Here is a 25,478-nt window from a genome sequence, read left to right on the forward strand (position 1 = left end):
AAACTGTGCAAAAAATGTGTTTTAATGAAGACAGGGTCTGTGTTCTTCATACTGTACATAGTAGTAACTGTTGTTGGCTACATTACAAACCCACACAGATTAGGTGTTTTATAGCTGTATAGTATAGACAAATTATAATAAAATTCACCACTAATATAATGTCACTTTTAACATTCCAGGGCAGCTTTTAAAGATGCTTTTAGTCTTTTTAGTCTAGGATGCTTTTAGTTCATCAATAAATCAATGTAATAATAGTTAGCCACTGATACAGCAATCTTACTGTAGGAGTATACTAAATACTCGGACAGCGTTCTTCCTTGGCTAAGAGGAGCATCTCAAAACCATATTCATTTGCTTGTATTATTTCAAAATATTCCCTTCGCATATTAGAATACCTTTTCAGTTACCGTAGCTGGCATGTGTGTGTGTGTGTGTGTGCGCCTGTGTAGTTCACTTGGTGGAAGGCTGCTTAGGCCCTGCATTATTTAAAATGCGAACTGGAAGGAGTTAATGATCTTTCAGGAAACGCAATCCATCTTCTTACTGAGCTCTGTGTTCTTCCCTGAGAGAAGACCAGAGATTTAGCTCCACTCCCCAGATAATTACTGGCCTACAAGCTAAAAAATCATTCACATACCCTCATATAACCTTGCCATAAACCTTCTGATTCCCTGCTGCCTAATAACAGGGACCGTATACATTTAATCTTTTTTCCACCTTCTGTTTTTCTTTCTTCCTTTTTTCTGTTTTTAACTGGAATTTTTAATTTAATTTCATATATATATATATATATATATATATATCTCATCTCATTATCTCTAGCCGCTTTATCCTTCTACAGGGTCGCAGGCAAGCTGGAGCCTATCCCAGCTGACTATGGGCGAAAGGCGGGGTACACCCTGGACAAGTCGCCAGGTCATCACAGGGCTGACACATAGACACAGACAACCATTCACACTCACATTCACACCTACGGTCAATTTAGAGTCACCAGTTAACCTAACCTGCATGTCTTTGGACTGTGGGGGAAACCGGAGCACCCGGAGGAAACCCACGCGGACACGGGGAGAACATGCAAACTCCACACAGAAAGGCCCTCGCCGGCCCCGGGGCTCGAACCCAGGACCTTCTTGCTGTGAGGTGACAGCGCTAACCACTACACCACCGTGCCGCCCATATATATATATATATATATATATATATATATATATATATATTCCCCCCCCCCCATTTTCTCAGCTTTTACCAAACCTATAATGTGTCATAAAGGTATACTTTTATTTACTCTCAGAGTAGAAATTATATTCCTTTTGTGATTTATTTGAATGAACTGTTGATGGTGTATGTTTGCATTCCTCTGTGATACAGTTGTGCTGAGCTGTTCACAGGAAGTGATGACCTAAGTATTTGCCCTCTTTCATTCTGTTACTGCAACTAACATTTTTTGTGTCATCTGATAATACAGTGGGCAAAAAAGGAAGAATAGATTGAATAGGAAGGATTTTCATGTATTGATGTGGGATAATTTTGTTTGCCCTTTTTTATTAGAGTGTACATGAAAGCAGTTCTTGAGTGTTCTGTCTTCTTAATCAAAGATAATTAATACATATCCTTTTATATTTTCTTGTCTTTTGATGTGAGAACTAATTAATTGTAATTAATCAAAAGCTGTTTTATCAGAGCAACAATTCCTCCTGCTAAAAATTCTCATATATAGCGGGGATCCAAAAGTCTGACAGCACGAGAGAAATGCTTCTATTTTGCATTTTTTTTCTTTAATGGGGGGGGGATGCAGCAGGATGGGCATCTGGCCTAAAACTATGCTCCAATTAATATGGCATGTCAAGAACATGGCAGTGACCCCACACACATTAGTGGGACAAGCTGGAAGAATAAGAATACAATTTTAATTGCAAATTATATTACTGACAACAACTTGAGTGAAAAGTAGAATCCTTGAAATATTTACTTCCATGAATTTCAGAGTTTTTTTAGTATTTGGTACGTGTCGTCCCCCCAACAGCAGTGTGCACTTGAGCGGGCATGGATTCTGCAAGTTTGTGCAAAATCTTATGATCCATTTTAGATGAGATCCATCAGTGTCATCTGAACACATGCTTCAGTAGAAGAGATTAGGCATGAGGAAAATCTGACCTTTTGTACAAATAAGTTAACATGGTCAGTATCACACATTTGCTTGCATTTGGTGCTTTTGTGGCTGGGGACTGCAGTTGACTTGCTGACTTTAGGACTGCAGTTGACTTGCTGACTTTGGGACTGCGGTTGTTGTGAACGGTTTTGCGCTTGGGTTTCTGTCGGTGGGGAGTTTATAGCATCAATGAAGCTGACTTTATGTTAGGACTGTTAATGTTATAGTCATGTTGTCTGTTGTTGCCCGGATGGGGATGGGTTCCCTTTTGAGTCTGGTTCTTCTCGAGGTTTCTTCCTCATGTCATCTGAGGGAGTTTTTCCTTGCCACCATTGCCACAGGCGTGCTCATCGGGGATAAATTAGGGATAAAATTAGCTCATATTTTAAGTCGTTCAAATTCTGTAAAGCTGCTTTGCAACAATGTTTATTGTTAAACGCACTATACAAATAAACTTGACTTGATTTACACTGAAATGGTGACCTCGAAATAGTGCAGACTTTTATAGTCTTATTAGTTTAAAATGGAAAAAAAATCCTAGAGTTACCTGACTTTTGAGCCCCACAATATTTATTAAAGGGCATCTGATTTTATTTGTGAATGTACCGTTTACTGCACAAGTGCTTGTTCTTTACTGCACTGGATATATAACATATAAGGATTTAAGTGTCTGTTTGATATGTTTATGCATATTTAAGTTATTTTGAACACAAAACACTCTCCAAGCCAATAACACATATGATGCTCCCAAAGTTATGTGCATGCTGGACTATTTTGGCATGTTCCACTGGCCTGTCCCTGTCACTTGGAAACAACAGCTTTCTCCATGGCATGGCATTACCTCGCAATGCTGACTTAACCATACCCCTCCACCAGCAATGACATCACTAACACAAACCAACCATTTCAGTTTAAAGTCAGATTGTCTTCTATTAACCTGCTTTATTAAAGCAGTCTCCTTTAAGTAGAAACGCTTGTTGATAAGAATAGGACAGGCAAACTGCATACAGGCCAGACTGCATCCTCCATGTACACAGCAGAGAGCACTTAGCTAATGCAGAGATGACTGGAAGGCCTGAGTGCAGAGAGTTATGTAGAACAGTAAGAGCGAAAGCATTAATGCAGTGCTGCTGGGCTTCATCAGATTCAGACTGTTGGCTTTGTAATCATAAAGCTTCCTCTCTGCTGCTCACCCATCAGGCACTTTTAACCTCCTTGTGTACGGTATGCTTTGCCATGGACAAACATATTAATTAGTTCTAAATAACAATAGAATTAATCAGAATAAGTAAAAAAAAAAAAATAGGAGAGATGACGAATCCATTTTTTTTCTTATAGTTAGCTCCAAAAATGGGTAGAAGATGTAGAAGATGAAAATTTGACAGAAATCTAACCCAACTCATCTCATCTCATCTCATTATCTGTAGCCGCTTTATCCTGTTCTACAGGGTCGCAGGCAAGCTGGAGCCTATCCCAGCTGACTACGGGCGAAAGGCGGGGTACACCCTGGACAAGTCGCCAGGTCATCACAGGGCTGACACATAGACACAGACAACCATTCACACTCACATTCACACCTACGGTCAATTTAGAGTCACCAGTTAACCTAACCTGCATGTCTTTGGACTGTGGGGGAAACCGGAGCACCCGGAGGAAACCCACGCGGACACGGGGAGAACATGCAAACTCCGCACAGAAAGGCCCTCACCGGCCACGGGGCTCGAACCCGGACCTTCTTGCTGTGAGGCGACAGCGCTAACCACTACACCACCGTGCTGCCCGAAATCTAACCCTTACTTGAAAAAATATAAACTACAATCAAAATTATATTTTGAACAAAACCACGTTACAATTATTGGCATCCCTGCAACACTGTGGTGTAGTGGTTAGCATTGTCACCTCACAGCAAGAAGGTTCTGGGTTCGAGCCCAGTGGCCAATGAGGGCCCTTTCTGTGTGGAGTTTGCATATTCTCCCTGTGTCTGCGTGGGTTTCCTCCGGGTGCTCCAGTTTCCCCCACAGTTCAAAGACATGCAGTTAGGTTAACATGGGGTGGCCTTGGGCTGAAGTGCCCTTGAACAGGGTACCTAGCCCCTAACTGCTCCCCAGGTGCTGTAGTATGGCTGCCCACTGCTCTGGGTGTGTGTGTGTGTGTGTTCACTGCTTCAGATGGGTTAAATGCAGAGGATGAATTTTACTGTGCTTGAGTGTGCATGTGACAAATAAAGGCTTCTTCTTCTTCTTCTTCTTCTTCTTCTTCTTCTTCTTCTTCATTTAGTACTTTGTGCAGCCTCCCTTCTCCTTAGCAGTAAGTCTTCGATAATGCTTGATGAGACTACACAGTAATGTTTCCTACAGAAGGTACAATCAAGTTTTCAGTTATCTATATTATTAGCCATGCTAAAATTTGGCAGAGCTCACTAGCGATAGTGTACCCAATAGTGAATCAATTAATACTATCTGGAAATTTTTCTTTTTGTTATGAAGCTAAAGAAGCAGGAGTGAGCAGAGAAATTGGCAATAGCTTTTTGTCCATAAACTGTACAAAGTTTCTGGGAGCTGTCACGTCTGCGATGACTGATGGTTGTTAAAGTGGGAAGATGCTAAGTTGAGCAGACTGAAGAATATAGGAATGAAGAACTGAAAGTATTGATGAATATGTGATGTTTCAGTCAGATGAAATATATTGAAGAAATGCACTGTACTTTGATGAAGATTTGAAAGAGTATGGTAGTTTGGAGTTGCTAATATGGTTCTTAAATCCACACTTTGTCAAACAGGTTGCATAGTTTTATCTCACTGTGTTGGCTAGACCGCATGTACTAGATAAGCTTTATTTAGATCGTATTGTTTGAAGGGTGGCACAGTGGTGCAGCGGGTAGCACTGCTGCGTCACAACTCCCTGGTTCAATCTTGAGCTTGGATTATTGTCTGTGTGTAGTTTTACATGTTTGCACAGTGTAAATTGCCGCTATTGGCTACTCTAATTTGCCCCTAGTAGTGAATGAGTGTGTAAATGTGTATGAACATAGTGTAGTCCTACCTCCTTCCCAGTTTTCCCAGGATAGGCTCCATCTTTACTGCAACCCTTAGAGTGGTTGCTGAAGATGAATAAATAAATGAATATCATTTGAAAATCACGTTTCATTTAATTCAAATAATTTAACTGCATTCATTTTCAAAACTGACAAGTTAACACTTTCACACACTCAACCTGTTTCCTGTGCACTTCCATGCACTTCCTGTTTCTATACTTGGGTAGTCTTTCCACAGTAGTCCAGCTTCTGTTCACCCAACAGACTGTTGGAGATTACTATTCTTGTAGTCTTTACAGCAGTACAATATAGACGTTATTATCATGTCCATTCAGTGGTAAGTCTGTCATATTTTTCTTACATTTTAACAATTTCAAGTCTCATATACAGTCTCATAATAATTCATAACAATTTTAAGTGCACATGTGTTAGAGTCCCGTATGTTTCTAGCAAGGTTCTGGTACAAATACAGCATGTATCATAGTATTTACTCTACTGGATGTGAAACGATGTTGCTGGACTCACTTTAAAGGACGTGTTTATGGACAGTTTTGATGGCGATTGGTGTGGTAGTGATGGGATTTTGATGGAAAAGGCAGGGTGGAAATTTGCCATGCTTAACTGAGAACATAACAGAGACCAGCTCCAGATAATGAGAAGTGCTTTCATCTTTATCCTCTCATTGGACATCTAAAAGTATTCAGACTTCAAACGTAATGTACATTGTGGTGTCAAATCTGGAAACACAGCCTTACTGAATGTAGCATATATTTACTTGCTTTAGATGTGTTTTATATTTTTAGGGCATGGCCTGTGTAGTTTGACTAATTTTTAAATTAAAGTTAGAGCCCACAAAGCCTTCTGAAGACATGGTTATTGCTAACAGTATAAATATTGGTTATGGGGTTTGTTTGTTTGTTTTTTAAACTTTTTAAAGACCTCGGCAATTCAGCTGCACTTCCTAATAAATTTTGATGATGTCTACAGTCTCATAATAATTCAAAGTCTCCTTGCACTCAAGGTAGACTGAAGTCCTCAATTTAAACACAGTTGAACCCCACATTGAAGTGAAAACTCATTCAGCAGGCTAAGATTTATCCAGAAGTTAAACACTTTCCTGTTCTTTGCTGCACGGTTTTGTCTGTTTCATGTCCTACTGTATAATTAGCATAGATAACTGGTACACCCCTTGCTCAGTGTCATTCAGTGGTGTAATTACATTACCACTACATTGCCATAGTAGAGGCGGTACTGTTTTTTCAGCACTTGTCATGCATTCATGGCTTGTGTGTTTGTTTTTGTTACTTGGTGTAACCACTCCTCCCTCAGGGCGACTGTATAAAATGAAATGAATAGAAAGGACCGTATCTGTGACTTTTGAAAAGCATTGAGCAAATACTGTATAATGCTTTTACCGTAGACTGAGATGTGTCACTAGGTTCTTTCAAAATTGCTTACTGTAAAATAAAGTAAATATACAATATGTCAGTTTGCATATTTTCATTTCCCAGGTCTATTTCCACACCAAATCATGATATGACCTTGGGAAGTATAATTACCTTATAATCGTTCAACTTCCCCCCCAAAACAGTGAACAGAGCATTTGCCAGGCCCGGGCCTCTGTGATGATCTACGACGACACCAGTAAGAAGTGGGTGCCCATCAAGCCAGGCCAGCAGGGCTTCAGCCGCATCAACATCTACCACAACACTGCTAACAACACCTTCCGTGTGGTGGGAGTCAAACTGCAGGACCAACAGGTGAGAGCAGGGGCCAGTAATGTGAAGCTGCACAGTTTGGTTTATATTCCAGTAACCAGACAAATAGAGTTAAACTATAAACTCAGTGGTGTGGGTATATGGACGGGGTTGACAAATTATAAAATAAATAGCTAGACCACTGGTCAAGTGAAAAATCCAATGTGCATACAGTCACGTTTGGTTGCCTGAAAAACCTAAATAACTAAAGCAAAACTTGGTAGCTATCATAATTTAACTCAAACTACCAAAAGTTGAGCATATTATTCAATCAGCAGCAATTACAAAAAAACATGTAAACATAAACTTATTTTTGGCCATCCAAATAAACTGGATTAGCACTGAGTTCTGTTAAGCTTTTCCCTATTTTCTACTTTAAAACAAAACAGCCTAATACAGTGGTGGCTTGCTGAAACTTTTCAATTCTTATTTATCAGGTCCATAACTACTAGTTCTCCTCAAATATCAGACTTTATTCTATCCACATTCATTGGATATGAGCAATTGCACGCTCTGATTGGCTACTCTACTACTAGGCTATCAGCTCATATACTGTGAGTAGAGAAAAACAAAAGCGGGGCATTTTGCTGAACCAACCGAGGATGAAATAAAAACTTTACTAAAAAAAACAAAAAAAAAGGCAACAAAATATGGAATGAAAGTATTTGATGGAAAGAACGTATCTTTTTTTTTTTATTTTTCAAGAATTATTATTATAGCATTTTTCACAAATTACTACCGTCATTTCGCTGGTTTGTTAAATTATTTTGGCAGACATTTTGCATAAAGTTTTTATTTATTGAATTTGCAAAAATTCATTATAAATTTCAAAATCCAGTGAATGTGGATAGAATAAAACAATTATTCCACTCAATCTTGTCGTACATGGCTTATAGCCAACCCATGTACGACTCAATTTCGTGGAATAATTGTTAATTATACCAGAGTGTCTACATTTATGTGTCTTAAGTCTTTAGTAATCTCATACTCTTATACTGTCTCTGAATCAGAATTGTTCACACTTTTCATACGTCATATATTTTGGTCTGTTTTCTGAAACAAAAACTAGAGAAAACTTTCTTCACATTCAGTAGTCTGAGAGATTTTTGTCAACAATTGCTTGGATACTGTTGTCTCAAGGTGTCTGTAATAAAATGCATATGTGTGTCTTCTCTGTGATAAATATCTGGCATTCAGGCTATGAATGAACACAGGGCGTGTGAGTTTCCAGCAGCTTTCACTCAGATATTTCCGTCACGCATAGTGATGTGATCATATTATTCATGAATGATAATGAAATTATCGATTTTGTGTCTGATGGGAAAACAAAGATGGATGTCATGTGCAACCTGTAGTTATTGTAGGCTGTAATAACCAGTTTGATTAGTCTGCAGGGTTACCCATTAATGCTGTCGTCAAATTATTTGCCAAGCACTATATCACACAAGCAGGAGTGCTGGAGTAGTGAATTTGTGGCAGTTGTACTGACAGCCTGTACTAAGTGTAGTAAGTTTTATCATAAACTATTACTACATTTGGATTTTATGTAGCAAGCAGAGTGCTAAAAACTGTTATACTAAATATCACTTAATTGTCACTTGTCCAGTCAAATTAGTGAGTATTAAATGATTGTAGATATGAAATGCACTACTCTAAAAGTGCATACATCCTCAGTCGTTACAGTACATTATAGTTGCATGTAAAGTTATGTGTAACTACACAGGTGTCAGCAGAGGTGGACAGTAACGAAGTACATTTACTTGAGTACTGTACTTAAGTACACTTTTTGAGTATCTGTACTTTACTTGAGTATTAATTTTTTTAGAAACTTATGACTTTAACTTTACTACATTTGAAAGACAAATATTATACTTTTTACTCCACTAGATTTCTATCAAGGTCCTCGTTACTATGAAGCAGATTTGAAAGTGGATATTTTTTTCTTTTCTTTTCTAAAACATGATTGGGTTTTTTTTGCAGGTGACACTGAGACAGCCTACCAGTAATCACTAGGGTCACATCACATCCATAGACTATAAAATCAAGATCAATGATTTCTCAGCAGCATTATTTAACACAGTCAGTTGATGGCAGAATGGAAGGAGGCGGATCTTCTGGAGAATGCATACGCTCATGGCTGTAGCTAGAACCCATGTTTCAGTTTTCTGAAAGGATTAAAGATTCGTTTTGTTTTAAATGTTTGCCGAAAACAAGCCACATCACGGCCTACAAAAACTCGCCGTCTGACCTGCGGAAGCATATTGAGGGATGTAAATGTTTTATTCCAAGAGAAAGCTTGGAATGAAGTTGTCTGTGCTTTTAGAGCTAGCGATAACGTTGCAATAGCTATGCAGTCTGGTTAATCAAATGACTTTCTATGGATTTGCCCGCCAAGTTGTCGTAACCTTGTCCACGGCTAATGATAACACGTAGCGAGTTAACTTGGACACTGTTAGTTAGCATGTAAACACGGAGTTACACTAACATGAATAACATTAACTTATCTGAAGTCCTTTCAGAAATATGTTTTAGCATAATCTTGCCAAATAAACAATGTAGAAATCTTTCTTTTCTAGTAACGTTAACTACCCAATATGATTTCGAGTTTGAAAAGAGTTTGCTAGCATATCAGGTGGAGCTTCACTGACTAGCTACCGTAGCTTAACGTTAAACCACCATGATGGCACAGCATGCGTTCATTTTGTGAATTCACATTTCTGTCCTTGGTAACGGCGTTAGGTTTTGTAAGTGTTGTGGCAATAATACAACGATGCGTTGAGAGAAAATGTACTTTTAATATTTAAGTATTTTTAAAAGCAAGTACTTCAATACTTTAACTTAAGTAAAAAATTGACTGTACAACTTTCACTTGTATCGGAGTAACATTTGACCAGTGGGATCTGTACTTTGACTTAAGTAATGAAGTTGGGTACTTTGTCCATCTCTGGGTGTCAGATACACAATATAATTTGAGTTTGATTTTTTTCTGCATCATTAATATCCATGTGAAATGGAGATTTAGAAACTGAGCCATTAGTAGAGTAAAAACCTGTACCTGTGCCTTATTGTCAAAGATTGTTGTTCTCATGCTTATTGTTGTCATGTGTTTTTTGTTCTCATGCAATTATATTGTTTCACTGAATTTTCTCATTCATTGAATGAATATGGATCGTCAGTGCCATACTTTGCTGCAGTATTGAAGCCTGATGTCACCTCTTTTTTTAACAGGTTGTGATAAACTACTCTATAGTGAAGGGTTTGAAATATAATCAGGCCACTCCGACGTTCCACCAGTGGCGTGATGCCAGACAAGTCTACGGACTCAACTTTGCCAGCAAGGAGGAAGCCACCACTTTCTCCACTGCCATGCTTTTTGCCCTCAATGTGCTCAGTTCACAAGATGCAGGTAGGTTCAGTTTTGGCTCAGTTGCCAGGTATTCTAATACTATGTAGATATGTAAAATAATAAGCCACCTGAGTAACTACTACTATTTAGTTTGTGGTTCTTCCAGGTCTTAAATGAACTTAGGTTACACAGTGGTTTTCTGCAGTGAAGCCAGGTGTTCTGTGATACTTTTAAATTTTATTTTATTACAGTGGTAGAAATCACAAGCTGCCATTAGCCAATATTATTTAAATATTGATGGCTTTTTTCATGGTATATCAGATATATTCCATTCAGCTAGCATGACCTTGAACGAGTCGAAGATGAGTTGAAGACGAGTTCAGTATCATGCTTGCTGAATGGAATATATCTGATATACCACGAAAAAAGCCAGCCAATATTATTATTATTATTATTATTATTATTATTATTATTATTATTATATATACACATTCAATGGAACAATTATAGAGTTTACAAAAAGTTAAGAACAGGGGGGTAACTTACCAATATTGAATGCTGATTCTGATCGAAGGTAATTCAATGTTCTGTCAATCCAATGTCCTGTACAAAGTCAAAGTTCTAACAATAAAAACGGTACAAGTCCAAAATGCCTGACTAACAACCCAACTTATATACAAGCTATATCCAGATTGACAGTTCAAGTCCACAGTTACTTTTGGTCGTAGTTAATTGTTACATTGCAGTTGTTCAAAACAAAAGGGCTTTGCTGAGTGAAGTCCACGAGTGAAGTCCTCTTGTAAAAGTCTCCATCACTTTTCCTCACCTCCAAGTAGAACTTTGGCAATATTTCCACTATTGCTCTCTTTTCCAGTTTTTCGGTGTCTGTTGGTATGTTTTTCTCTTGTAAATATGTGTGAAGAATATCCAATTAAGTTTTGGTAGCCTTTTGGGTGTTCAGTGCATCTTTCTCTTTCAAAATTCTCTCTAAATCTTCCACTCTTAATGAAGCAAACCTCGCGTCCATGTTTGTGTACAAACTGTCACAGTCACTCACTAGTGCAGAAGTTTTACGTCTCCGGCGTGTCTCTTTTCCAGTTTTTCAATGTCCGTTGGTATGTTTTTCTCTTGTAAATATGCGTGAAGAATATATAATGAAGTTTTGGTAGCCTTTTGGGTGTTCAGCGTCTTTAGTTTCAGTTTTCAGTTTATTTATTTAGTGCTTAAACCTAGCACTGGATTAGCCTCGTCTTCTCTCTTTCCCAGCCAACAAAGAAATGATTGCGCACATGCGCAGCAGAAAAGTTTTGTCTTTGGATCATCGCGTGAGCTCCGATGTGTGACGTCGTGTTGTCTTGACAACGTGCAATATTGTAACAATATTGCATGCTCATTCTCCATTGGGTAGAGTGGCATAATACATGGAGGATAAGCGACATGATAATATTGCATGTCATCAATAAACCCACTAGAAGGGAATAGAATACATGTTTTTCTTCCATGGAAAAAGTGGTCTGTATGTATAATAATTTATTATATTGAATGGGTTTAGGCCAAACCTCAATTACTCAAAGATTAAATAATGTCAAACTGGAGCTAAAGTGGAATACAAAGCTCTTTGGTGTGAATACATCACCAGAATATTATTTATACATTCAAATAAATCTTAATGTTTGAATAGTTGGATAAAAAATTAAACACCTGCACTGAGGGGTCTTTACCTTAGTCTCAGAGCTGCTGTTTACTCTAGAAGCTGTTATGATGCAGCAGTCTAGTATGTTAATTTTTCCTTTACATGTAGTCACTTACTTAAGAACAGCACATGAGCTTCTCAGGTTTCAGGTTGCTGCTACTTAAAGTGTATGGGGTGGGGAGTTAAGTAACAACGTCTTCCCATTGGTGCCTAGCTTGGCTAAAATATCCATGGAGCCAAGCTGTCGCGGAACCAATCTTGCATGTTCTCGTGCTTTTTTTGGCGAGGGAACTGGAGATGAGTTTATTGGAAACATCTTACCATGCAAAGCACAGAGGATACACTGTGTATATGCCTGGATACACTCACATGGGTCCCTTAGGATAATAACGTAACCTCTAGGCCCACGATTAGTACATTGTTTATACTGAGTTCCTCCAGAAGAAGTATTAGCCGGTGCACTATGCTAGGACCACCATTCTCTCCTGGGCCAGCACGACGGGTGAGCTCTGCTGTTATAAAACTCAACAGTAAGTATTACTGAAGGATGTTTTGGCTGATGATATCACTTTAGGAGTGAATGTGATGTTCTGCATGATCTTGACAGTATAATGCAATGACCGTGAAGTGCTGTTGTGGTGTCCTCAGTGGAGGTTCTGAAAAGAGTGTGGCTCAGTGCCTGTCTGAGGTGTGTAGTGGGTCTGGATGTGTTTTTCATGACTATTTCTGAAAAGAAAGCATCAATCAGGATCTCCTTCCACCTCGATCTGAAACATCACGTGATGTCAACACAAATGATGATGGTGTATTGGAACACTGTTATGAAACATTTTGCATGGAATGGTTTTAAAGGAAAACTCCACCCTGAACACATTAAATATGTTTATATTGAAATATTTAATATTCTGATGCTGGTTCGTTGATTTGGTGCTGTTTTTTCATTACTCTCATGAGAAGTTAGCAGTTGTCTGCCATGCTAACATTACAGGACGACATCGCTATCTCAGTTATAATGGGGAAAAAAATTTAAATGTTTCTCTTTAACAGGTTTCACTTTGAGTTTCTAAAAACAGAAAATCAAAAGCTTCTTTTCTGGGCTATGATCAATGTCATATTAAATGCAACATAGAATGCAATGCAGTGTATACAATGCATTATGGCAGATTTGTAGCCATTTAGATTTGTTTGAGCAAAGAGTACAGATGAGTCTGTGAGAGAGCTCTTTCAATTTTTTTTCTCTCTCAATTCAGCATTTATTAATCCAACAATTATTATTTAATAGTGTTTTATTCTAGCACTGTTGCCTCGCAGCAAGAAGGTTCTGGGTTTGAGCCCAGCAGCCAGCGAGGGCCTTTCTGTGTGGAGTTTGCGTGTTCTCCCCGTGTCTGCGTGGGTTTCCTCTGGGTGCTCCGGTTTCCCCCACAGTCCAAAGACACGCAGGTTAGGTTAATTGGTGTCTCTAAGGCTACATCCACACGACAACGAGATTTTTTTTTTAAAATATCGTGTCCACATGGGCAACGGATCAGTAAAATATCAGGTTCATATGGCAACGCAACGCTTGCTGAAAACGATGCAATACACATGCCACACCTCTACGTGCGCTGTAAGACGGTCCCATCGGAGACACCAGAACAATAGAAGAAGTAGACGCATGCGCATAAACCCCTTCTTCTGTAGCATTAGCCACAAAGTTTTGATTATTAATCAGTAGCGTAAAACAAAAGAAGCGGAAAGAGGAGTGAATGGGGTAGATGGAAGCCGGTACGCCAACATTCTGATATCCTCCAGAATTCTTTAATGGTCCGGAATAAATTAAATGCTACACGTTGATGGATTAATTTGCTCTTCTACGCCCTTTTTGAGGAATGTATTGTCGGACTTAAACCAACATCTGAAGAGGTGAGATCGCTCCTTTTTTTTTCCTATGTTTGCTGGCGGGATTGTTTTTGTTTTTGGAAAGCGCACGGGCGGTGCGCGGTTTGGTACTGCTTCCGCAGTGTTTCGACTAAAGACTCTGCCCTAAGGGCTATTCTCTCTCTCTCTCTCTCTCTCTCTCTCTCTCTCTCTCTTTGCACCATTACACAATAAATATTCACAGTGAAAATATTTTGTAAGCGCGTTTCATGAACCAAGTTATAGGATTTGTTGACAACTCGCATCGAGTTCGTTACACTTCTACCCGGCGTGAAGCACTGACAGTCATGTGGTTGTGACGTCATCGTAAACAAATCCGTTCTACTCATCCAGACGACTTCGCAACGGCGCCGTTGCCAGATTTTTTCACTCTGGAACCCGTTCTCAAAAGATTTTGTTTTGGGGCACCCAAAACGCCGGTGCCGTGTGGACGCCAGGCCGAAACGATAAACAATTTTATCAGATTCACCTGAATCCGTTGCCGTGTGGACAGGGCCTAAATTGACTGTAGGTGTGAATGGTTGTTTGTCTCTGTGTCAGCCCTGTGACGACCTGGCGACTTATCCAGGGTGTACCCCGCCTCTCGCCCGTAGTCAGCTAGGATAGGCTCCAGCTTGCCTGTGACCCTGTAGAACAGGATAAGCGGCTGCAGATAATGTATGTATGTATGTATGTATGTATGTATGTATGTATGTATGTATGTATGTATGTATGTATGTATGTATGTACGTGTTTTATTCTCCAAAATAAACTGGTTGAATTCTTTTGCACCGTTTCTGTTCATTCGCGTTCATCTACAATTCAAGGTAACCGTACATGTATAGTTAGAGATGTATAATATATCACTATTTATTATTCAGAAATGATGCTTAGTTCGGGAGAGATTTTCTGAATGAAGAAAGGAATCCTAGTGATTTTCAGATGATTCAGCGTTTGTATTTGCAGCTTAAAACAGGATGGAGATAAATGCTATTTTAGAGATACCTTGGCAAATATTAAAATCACATCTCAGGTTCTTCAAAAGTGCTGTCCCAGGTGCTGCTTCGCCTTTTGTCTACACACACACAAAAAAAAGAAAAGAAAACCTCCCCTCTTAGCAGTTTTCCAGCACAGTGCTTGGTAGTGCCATAAACACGTACAGTGTGGATGTGGGATAATGACTATTAATCTTTTTCATGAATTGTTACAAAACCCAAAATGAGGAGTGATATTTTACCTGGCAAATACTCTCTCTCTCTCTCTCTCTCTCTCTCTCTCTCTCTCCCCCTTCTTTCTTTCACACCTTCCTGTTCTTCTCCTTTCTGAGGGGAAAAAAATATCTGCAGCTTTAAGTTTCCAGTTTGCATCAGTGCATGTTGTCAGAAGTATTTCTAGAATTTGAAAAAGCAAAATTGGGAAGTGAAAACGCAGACTCATTGGTGACTGAGGTGAAAAAATAGCTCGTTTTATGCAACAGTGGCTCTCTGACCTGATAAAGAAGGCTTTAACTCTTAACCAGTTTATATTATCTGTTCAACAAACGTTAATCTTCATAAAGTCCTCATCCACAACTCCATACAATCCATTTTAAAATCCACTGAAATACTTCTTCAAGTGACCAAAAATATATTTTTTGAAATGTTGCTATTTGACAGATATAAGCTCTGTTACTCCAATATGTTCCATTGATTCACTCTAAATCTTATAAATTTCCACCAAAAAAGGGAGTGTAACTGCGGACAGTGTGTCTGTGATGAATTAAACCATTTCTGTTGTAAGATACATTGCAAAGATTTGGAGAGAGAAAAGGGGGATTATGGAGTGGATAATATCCATAGATTAGAACTGCCTGTGCTCCACAGAGACCATATTTTCCACACAATGGCTTTTTTTTTTTTTGTAGTTTCAAGTATTTTGTCTTTTTTTGAAATGTAGTTAGGTTGGGGATATTGCTGAAACCTGGCAACCTTGTTTAATAAAACCTGTTGTATCAAACACAGTTGAACAAAGGTATGTCGAAAACCTAATATGTGACCGACATGTGAAATATGAAATACTACAAAGTTTACTTCAGCCGCTGAAGGGTGTTCTGTGTATTGACTACTTTCACATACCCATAATGCTTTGCGCCTTGGGGGTAACCAGGCACTATATTTGTTTACTAAGTCAGATAACCTCAGTCATTTCTTCAAATTCACATTGGGGGAAAAATGACTTTTCCTGATTTTAAAAGTTTTATAGAATACCTAAAGAGGCTAAGCGTGGAAAAGCATGGGTTAGACAGAATTTGCCGTCAAAATGTTACGCCGACAGACAACATGCGACTGTGTTCTGCACACTTCAGTGGTGGAGTAAAGTCTGATGATCCAAGTCATGAAGCCTACAACCCCTCTGTCTTTGTGTTTAGTCATAAAAAGTGCAAAAAATGAAAAACAACGACAAGTCAAAGAACTGAAAAGGACTTTATTGAAGGATCAACTCCCAAAACAAAGCACAAACGATGCACTGTCAGTAAGCTTACACGTACTTCCCCTTTTAGTGTTTGTCAGTGGATCAAATGTCGTATTTGACCCTGTAATCCTAACAGCTTCCTCTAACAGCCCAAAGATTGTCGTAATCTGGTAGCATATGAGCTCTAAGAAAATCAGAGTGAAGGAAATCAACTTAAACTTAACAAAGAAATTTGACACTTCTGCTGTGTTTATAGCACTTGACTGAGTGAATTCCTTGCTTGTGTTCCCGTGCATGAAGCATTTTATATTTTCTTATGGCTTTCTTGTCGTAAACAGCACCCAGCAAAAACAATTTCACTGTGAGTTCTTCTATGATCAGTGTCGATCTTTTGATGCTCTTCTGTCAATCTTGTATCTTCTGCAGGACAGTAACTGTTGGAACACCCGTGTTGACAGACAAAGAAGGCTGCTGACTGTCACCCGAAGTCGAGATGTTCAAAGCGTTTGATACAATATTTACAAGCGCTTTTTTACCAATTGGTTTCTCGAAGTCCACATACTGTAAAAGGCTTTGCAGATTTCTTTAAGCTTTGGTTTAATTAGTTTTGACACTTATTTGAAGGTTTTAGGAAGATTTAGTAATCTCATCTCATTATCTGTAGCCGCTTTATCCTGTTCTACAGGGTCGCAGGCAAGCTGGAGCCTATCCCAGTTGACTACTGGCGAGAGGCGGGGTACACCCTGGACAAGTCGCCAGGTCATCACAGGGCTGACACATAGACACAGACAACCATTCGCACTCACAGTCAATTTAGAGTCACCAGTTAACCTAACCTGCATGTCTTTGGACTGTGGGGGAAACCGGAGCACCCGGAGGAAACCCATGCGGACACGGGGAGAACATGCAAACTCCACACAGAAAGGCCCTCGCCGGCCACGGGGCTCGAACCCAGACCTTCTTGCTGTGAGGCGACAGTGCTAACCACTACACCACCGTGCCGCCCAGATTTAATAATAATAAATAATAATCAGTTCAGTTTATATAGCGCCTTTCTCACATGCTTTACAATTAGGGAAAGAAAAAAAAGAGAGAGTCCACCAAAAGAGGGTCAGGATGTAATTCCAACGGTGTAGCTACCACAGTCCTACCAGGTGCACGAAGATAAATCCCACACAGCCTGCACAGCCGCTGCGACGCCACCGGGCAACATCACTCAGAACACCACGCCATGGATCCACAAAGTGAGCACAAAAGCACTGCCACACAGAGCGCTGGACAGCCCTGATGTTAAAAAGAGCAATGAGCTCACTGCAGTCCATAGCGAGGAGCACGGGCATCACCCACGGCACACCAAGGCCTGAAGGAAACCGATGCCAAAACTGGGTCCGGAGCTACGCCATAACCATCGGACAAAACACTCAAACAAAAAAAAAAAAAAACAAACATCAAACCACACAAACTCAAAAAAGAAAAACAAAGGGAAAAAAAGAAGAAAAATGAAAAGCTCTGGTGAGAAGCGGCAGCCAAAACGCGGATGACGTACTCTCAACCGGAAATGGAAGCCATACCATTAACTTCGAAAGATTACTGTCAGTGTGTGACGCCGTGTTGTTTTAGTTTGTTTATATTTTGGTTATCCCCCAAGGCGCAAAGCATTATGGGTAACGTGAAAGTAGTTAATAATGCTTTTACTTTTGTGACGACACCCTTATGGCCCCTCTTAAAAGAGCTATTCTTACCATCAAAGGAAGCTATTTCTATTTGTAAAAGCAACCCCCCCCCCAATAAAAAAAATCATGCTGGAAATCATAAAACAGAACAATGTTAAAATGGTGTTTCTTTTATTCAGTACATCATTCAGTACATCATACTTGTAGCGCATCTCTTAAAAATGTGTGGTTAAGGAAAGCTGGACTTAAATAGGTTAGTGGAGTGAAATATATGGGGGGGTTGTATGTTCTGCTTGTTAGGCTTTTTGGGAAACAAGATTTGATGAGGAAACGCATACTTACCTTTTTTTGATGTTGATGCACATGGTCATGGTGTTAATCTTGGCCATTTGCTGAGACAGGCTTTCTGTATATGTGGCTTAGCCACAAGCATCTGGAAATCATTTGGTTATTTGCTATAAAACAGGTATTTTTCATCTGCGACATTGTATATGCAGTCCATGTTGCCATTTCGGTTTATAGATTGATGTCTGTATGAGTCAGATGATGTATGAGCAGATATTGTGGGATCAGCTTGCCATGTCACGCACACCGGGTAGAAAATGAGTCATCATCCCCCAAACTAAACCAAACACACACACACACACACACACACACACACACACACACACACACACACACACACACACACACACATCACTGTGTAATGAGTATATTTTGTGCATTTTTCAAGCCCATGTCAATGATCAGGTAGGAAAGCAAAATATTAATCGTCTGTGCTTTTAGTGCTGCCAGTAAGAACAGTCTCTGAGTCACAGTTCTAAATTTATATTAAGTTATTTTCATCCTTTGTTTTCATTAACCTAATACATTTCTGAATTCTAGTTCAGCTATGCAAAGGTATATTTTTCACCTTTGCAAATAGTGTTTCGTAGTGTTAGGGAGCACTAGTCTTTTTTTTTTTAAATACAATACTGATATCAGAGCTCTGAGTATTGGCTAATATTTGATCTGATACTGACATCTTCATAGTAACGGAGCTGACTGTCTGTAAGTTGAATGTGAAACATCAGAGACTTTTTTTGTATATCCCGTGTTAATATGCATGATATGTGTCGTGTCAATAAACGTGGTATTTTTTTTTCCACAACATAAAATATTGGATTGAAAAATATCAAATCTGCATCCAAAAACTGATCCAGAATTTCAGGTAGGAAATTCTGGCTGATACTGGCTGATACTCAGTATCAGATGTGTATGTCATTATGAGAAATCTGGGACAAAATTCTGACTGAACTAGACCAAGCAGTAATGATCAGACCCAACTGATTAAGAGATTCCTGAAAATGCTTATACTGTCTTTCTGACTTCGGGAAAAAAGACCAGACAAATGCAACACTCAGCAGTGAACACCTTCCTGACTGCTGAATAATGATTTATACTTGTTCTTATTCAGAGGTTTCACAGATTATCTATTGATCTGGAAGCTTTACAAAAGGTCCAGCTACATAAAATTCCTTGCTTAGAAAAGTCTGGATAAGCAATTAACATGACAGAATGGTAACAGCTTACCATTTATTGCTTAACCAATAATATGTAGTTTATGGATATAAATAATACAAATCAATTTGAAGTGGTTATGTTTTGTTTTTCACTGAAACTTCACATTAATACTTTTGAGTAGCACCACAGCCTGTGAACAGATGAGACATTTGTTTTGAACTTGAAGCAAAGAATAAATACACATTTCTTTGTTCATTCATCTGTAACATTCTTTCTTCAGTGACATTTTAATTTTTTTGTTTAAGCCAGCTCATCAGTTCACTAATCCAGTGTTTCAAAGCGCCATCTAGTGGGCTGTGAATTTATTTTTTAATTGAAGCTAATTTTTACTCGTAGTAGGGTACGATTACTGGGTTGCATCCAATGTCACATCCGCCTCATTAAGCTATACAGTTCATGATGCTTTGCGATGGGTTATCGATGAAATTGAGGCATTTTGGTGGCGATATACACATGAGCGAAAAGTTGTGGTCACACAGTAGGTGAACACTTGACTGTCACGCCTTTGCATGCTTGAGTCTGGCGCAGCTCGAGGGGCTGTGTGCACTCACAGAGTGTGTTGTATGGGCACTTGGGACTCAGTTGTTACGGGAAACACCTGATACTGATTTGAGTGCAATCAGCACACACAAATACAGAAGCTGTTTTTACAGAAGCTTTGCGAAGCATCATCACTGTCATGTTTGTTTCTAGCCATGTTCATAATGCTGTTTTAATACTCTGCTTTCTGTTCTGTTTTTGTAAATATCATGCCTGCTAATAAACACTCTTCCTGCACTTAGATCCGTCTACTGCCATCTATCTTGTAGTGTCCTGATCCCTAGATCTTTAACCCAGTCACATATAAGAAGTTGTTCGCCTCCATGCTCTTCCAGGGTTTAATCTTTTTGTCCGTGTAGAACAATGTCTGCAGCACCAGGTAGTTTGAGATATCAGGGAACTCAACAGATGGATAATTTTCCAACTCATAGGAAAGATCCTTCATTGTTAGTGTGTAAGGATCTAATTCCATTGAGTGGTTTCTATATCCACTTCTTTTGAGTGTACTTCTTGGTTTTAATAACTTGCTTGTTTTCTGTACACAAACATGGCAATAAGTTCTTGTGTTAATGGACCAGACTCCACTTTTGGATCATTAATCCCTTTTGGCTGAGAATGCCCTACATGCATGGTTTTATGTTGGCTTCTCTTACATCCATACAGTTTTAAATATAATACCTACAATTAAAAACACTTTGTTTTTATAGCACTTTATAATACACTTTACAGTAGATTATTAGATTCTAATAGAATAGATAAGCCAAAATAATTGTGGATCTTTTTTTAATGGGCCCGACTCGTTATAAGTTTGAATAGGTGGGCCTCGAAGCAGAAAAGGTTGAGAACCCCTGCACTAATCAACAGAGCCCTGGAAGGGACATGGTTAAAAAATAAATAAATAAATACAATTTAAAAAAGGCTGTAGGTTTTAGAGATCGTAAAGTTTTTTGTTCAGGTCAATGTACTTGGTCAGTTCAGCAACATGGAAACTACAAGGATGGAGCACAGACACCCATGGGAGAGGTTTGAAGAATTTTATTTTGAGATTGGACTCAAATATAAAGTAGTACAGTGTGTGTGTGTGTGTGTGTGTGTGTGTGTGTGTGTGTGTGTGTGTGTGTGCGTGCTCCGTGTTTGTATTTTCCATGTGGCTGAACTGACCCGGAAGTACATTGACCTAAATGAAATACTTTATGGGATCTCCCAAAAGTTTTATTTTTTCCCATGTCCCTTCCAGGGCTCCATACGAATTAGACCAGAGAGGGTAAATTGAATTTAAAAAAAAAAATCTATGAGAGCCTGTGAAAACTCCTCACTTTCTCTGTGAGCTGCCTTCAGCTGAATTATTTACATAAATATATGTGAATAGTTGCAGCAAACCACAACAGAACATCTGATACAGAAGCAAATGTGGTTCATGTATTAAAAACTAGAGTAGCTGTGCTATTTTTCAAGTGCTGGACTATTTTGCCAGGTCTGCATCTGGACCGCGTTTGACGACCCCTGGTGTATAGCGTACCATGGATTTGTTTCACAAGGAACATGTCGTGTATTAACATATGCCTGTATGTGTAATAATGCAGGCAGAAATCCAGCACTCAAAGCAAACTGTTTTGTTTTGCTGTGATTGCTAGTCTTAATGCCTGCAGTTTTGAACATATATTGTGCCAATTACACACTGCACTGCATCAGTCTTTGCATCATCAATGTGTGAAGTACAAACAAACCATGCTAAAATTACACCAGCAGCTAGCATGGCACCACTTTGCTAATGCTTGAGGAAAAAGACATTACAGCTCTTTTTTTCACCAAACTCACATTCACAGTAGCATTTTATAAAATATATTCTTCAAAATTTACTCCACACTTCTCTGACTTTTAAACTTTCCACAGCTTTGACCTGCAATCTATCACTCACTAACTGTGAATAACTGTGTAACTATATTATGCTGTATCACACAGATAAGCAGACAGATATCAGCAATACTACTCCACACCTCAGGCATCTGCACATCATCTATGAAACCTGATAGCCATGTTTTTAGTTCTAAGCAGCTCTCTGTCTCAGTCCATCCATCAGATAACAAAGTAAAGTTGGAGATGGGATGGGAAGTCATGAGGATACATTTCCAAGAAGAGTCTAATAGGCATACTTCCAGCACTGCATAATGGTTTTAGATATTTGTCTCTTTTTCTTTGTTATGTCCACTTTCTCAATTATACATTAAAACATTAATTAGGTAGAAAAAATAATAATAATGGAAACATTATTATGGTGCACTGTGTATTTTCATCTGCATTATCTAACCGAATTAATGTCTAGAACGTTGCTATGTCTTTCCAGCAGGTCCAGCTGGTCAACGGCAGAATGGACCAACAACGGATGACACAGAAGCACAGAGGAGGTGATTAGAGATTTAAGTGTTTTAAGATTTAATAATAATCATCACCATTTTAAACACAAAAACAGTTCAGAGACAGGCATTATCACCAATATGAAAAAGAGAGTCTAGATTAACAGTACAATGTGTTAAGCCTGGTTTATCTGTGAGGCTTAGGTCATGTCATATCTCCTCCTAATTGCAGTAAATATCTGACTGCAAAATGTCAGACTGCAGATCAGATCTTCACTGACTGTAAAGAAACTCAAACTGATTCAAAGTCTAAACTATGAGGCCAATGTTAATTAGCTGGAGCAGCTGATTTATAAAACCCCTGATGTTCTAACGCAGACGTGTCAAATATATCAGGATAGGACTCGCCCTAATCTGGTACATTAAAAAAGAAAAAAAAAGAGAATCCGTGTTCTAAATTAAAATCATCTTGTGGACCACAATTGAGTTGAAAGATTTGAAAAAAGAAGTGCTATCTCTGTTATTCCACGAGGAGACAAATAAACTCAATAGCACAATAAACTCAGGATCACAAACTCGGTTACTGACAGAATGTGCATGTGATAATATAGTTCTTCATTAACAAGCTAAACATTTGATAATATAATCACCGTTAAGTTCATTCCATTTACAAGTGTAAACACTACAAAATATTTTGGAAATTTTGTTTTCTTGGTAATGAATTGCAGTATGATTTGTAGGTGATACATCAAACTTGGGGTGAGAACAACTCTAATGGGGGGGGGGGGGGGGGATTTGCCATTGGAGAACGGGATCTATGATGTACGTGCTTGATAATATGAGTTTGTCGTCAACGACCAACACATGAACCCAGTTCTGAATTCAAAACATACAGTGGTGCTTGAAAGTTTGTGAACCCTTTAGAATTTTCTATATTTCTGCATAAATATGACCTAAAACATCATCAGATTTTCACACAAGTCCTAAAAGTAGATAAAGAGAACCCAGTTAAACAAATGAGACAAAAATATTATACTTGTTCATTTATTTATTGAGGAAAATGATCCAATATTACATATCTGTGAGTGGCAAAAGTATGTGAACCTTTGCTTTCAGTATCTGGTGTGACCCCCTTGTGCAGCAATAACTGCAACTAAACGTTTCCGGTAACTGTTGATCAGTCCTGCACACCGGCTTGGAGGAATTTTAGCCCATTCCTCCGTACAGAACAGCTTCAACTCTGGGATGTTGGTGGGTTTCCTCACATGAACTGCTCGCTTCAGGTCCTTCCACAACATTTCGATTGGATTAAGGTCAGGACTTTGACTTGGCCATTCCAGAACATTAACTTTATTCTTCTTTAACCATTTTTTGGTAGAACGGTTTGCGTGCTTAGGGTCGTTGTCTTGCTGCATGACCCACCTTCTCTTGAGATTCAGTTCATGGACAGATGTCCTGACATTTTCCTTTAGAATTCACTGGTACAATTCAGAATTCATTGCTCCATCAATGATGGCAAGCCGTCCTGGCCCAGATGCAGCAAAACAGGCCCAAACCATGATACTATTACCACCATGTTTCACAGATGGGATAAGGTTCTTATGCTGGAATGCAGTGTTTTCCTTTCTCCAAACATAATGCTTCTCATTTAAACCAAAAAGTTCTATTTTGGTCTCATCCGTCCACAAAACATTTTTCCAGTAGCCTTCTGGCTTGTCCATGTGATCTTTAGCAAACTGCAGACGAGCAGCAATGTTCTTTTTGGAGAGCAGTGGCTTTCTCCTTGCAACCCTGCCATGCACACCATTGTTGTTCAGTGTTCTCCTGATGGCGGACTCATGAACATTAACATTAGCCAATGTGAGAGAGGCCTTCAGTTGCTTAGAAGTTACCCTGGGGTCCTTTGTGACCTCGCTGACTATTACACGCCTTGTTCTTGGAGTGATCTTTGTTGGTCGACCACTCCTGGGGACGGTAACAATGGTCTTGAATTTCCTCCATTTGTACACAATCTGTCTGACTGTGGATTAGTGGAGTCCAAACTCTTTAGAGATGGTTTTGTAACCTTTTCCAGCCTGATGAGCATCAACAAGGCTTTTTCTGAGGCCCTCAGAAATCTCCTTTGTTCGTGCCATGATACACTTCCACAAACATGTGTTGTGAAGATCAGACTTTGATAGATCCCTGTTCTTTAAATAAAACAGGGTGCCCACTCACACCTGATTGTCATCCCATTGATTGAAAACACCTGACTCTAATTTCACCTTCAAATTAACTGCTAATCCTAGAGGTTCACATACTTTTACCACTCACAGATATGTAATATTGGATCATTTTCCTCAATAAATAAATGACCAAGTATAATATTTTTGTCTCATTTGTTTAACTGGGTTCTCTTTACCTACTTTTAGGACTTGTGTGAAAATCTGATGATGTTTTAGGTCATATTTATGCAGAAATATAGAAAATTCTAAAGAGTTCACAAACTTTCAAGCACCACTGTACAACAAAGTCTCTCTCTCACACACACACACACACACACACACACACACACACACACACACACACACACACACACACACAGAGTACTATGTACATCATTACAACATCATTTGTAATAGACTATATGTTCATTTCTTACTGAATAATTGCAGACAGACCCAAAAATCATTCAACATTTTGCATAATAATCATGAAAGCCAAGACTGGCATCATAAAGCAAATTAAATGCATGGCTTACCTTTAGAATGAGTTAAACATACTATGACTTACTAATGCACACACTTTTCTTGACGTAATGACAACAAATCAGGCATAGGACTTCTAATATGTTTACTTTCAATTAATTGATAAGTTTGAGTCAGAGTTTGGAACCAAAGGCTTGGCTTGCAGGTGTGTGTGTGTGTGTGTGTGTGTGTGGGGGGGGGGGGGATGGCTTGCGAATGCCCCCCGTGACACCTACCTTGTGATACACGTTCATCAATCCATTTATACATTCAAAATGTACCATTTAGATAACTGG

At 39.0% G+C, this 25,478-nt stretch overlaps 1 protein-coding gene across 5 annotated transcripts in view; it reads left to right on the forward strand.

The window, feature by feature from the left end:
- The window catches only part of evla (Enah/Vasp-like a), a 63,223-nt gene that overhangs the window by 20,355 nt on the left and 17,390 nt on the right, over positions 1–25,478 (forward strand). For 2 of the 5 annotated variants that reach the window (XM_060934077.1, XM_060934079.1), the window contains exons 1-4: positions 5,442–5,520; positions 6,775–6,943; positions 10,169–10,346; positions 22,447–22,507. In XM_060934077.1, the coding sequence (XP_060790060.1) occupies positions 5,507–5,520; positions 6,775–6,943; positions 10,169–10,346; positions 22,447–22,507 (422 nt within the window). In that variant the 5' untranslated portion in view covers positions 5,442–5,506. Of the gene's footprint in view, positions 1–5,441; positions 5,521–6,774; positions 6,944–10,168; positions 10,347–22,446; positions 22,508–25,478 lie in introns of those variants that run through there. The other 3 variants (XM_060934078.1, XM_060934080.1, XM_060934081.1) reach the window with 2 other exon arrangements.

The sequence above is a fragment of the Neoarius graeffei genome, chromosome 11 (assembly GCF_027579695.1).
Source record: "Neoarius graeffei isolate fNeoGra1 chromosome 11, fNeoGra1.pri, whole genome shotgun sequence".
Classification (NCBI taxonomy): Eukaryota; Metazoa; Chordata; class Actinopteri; order Siluriformes; family Ariidae; genus Neoarius; species Neoarius graeffei.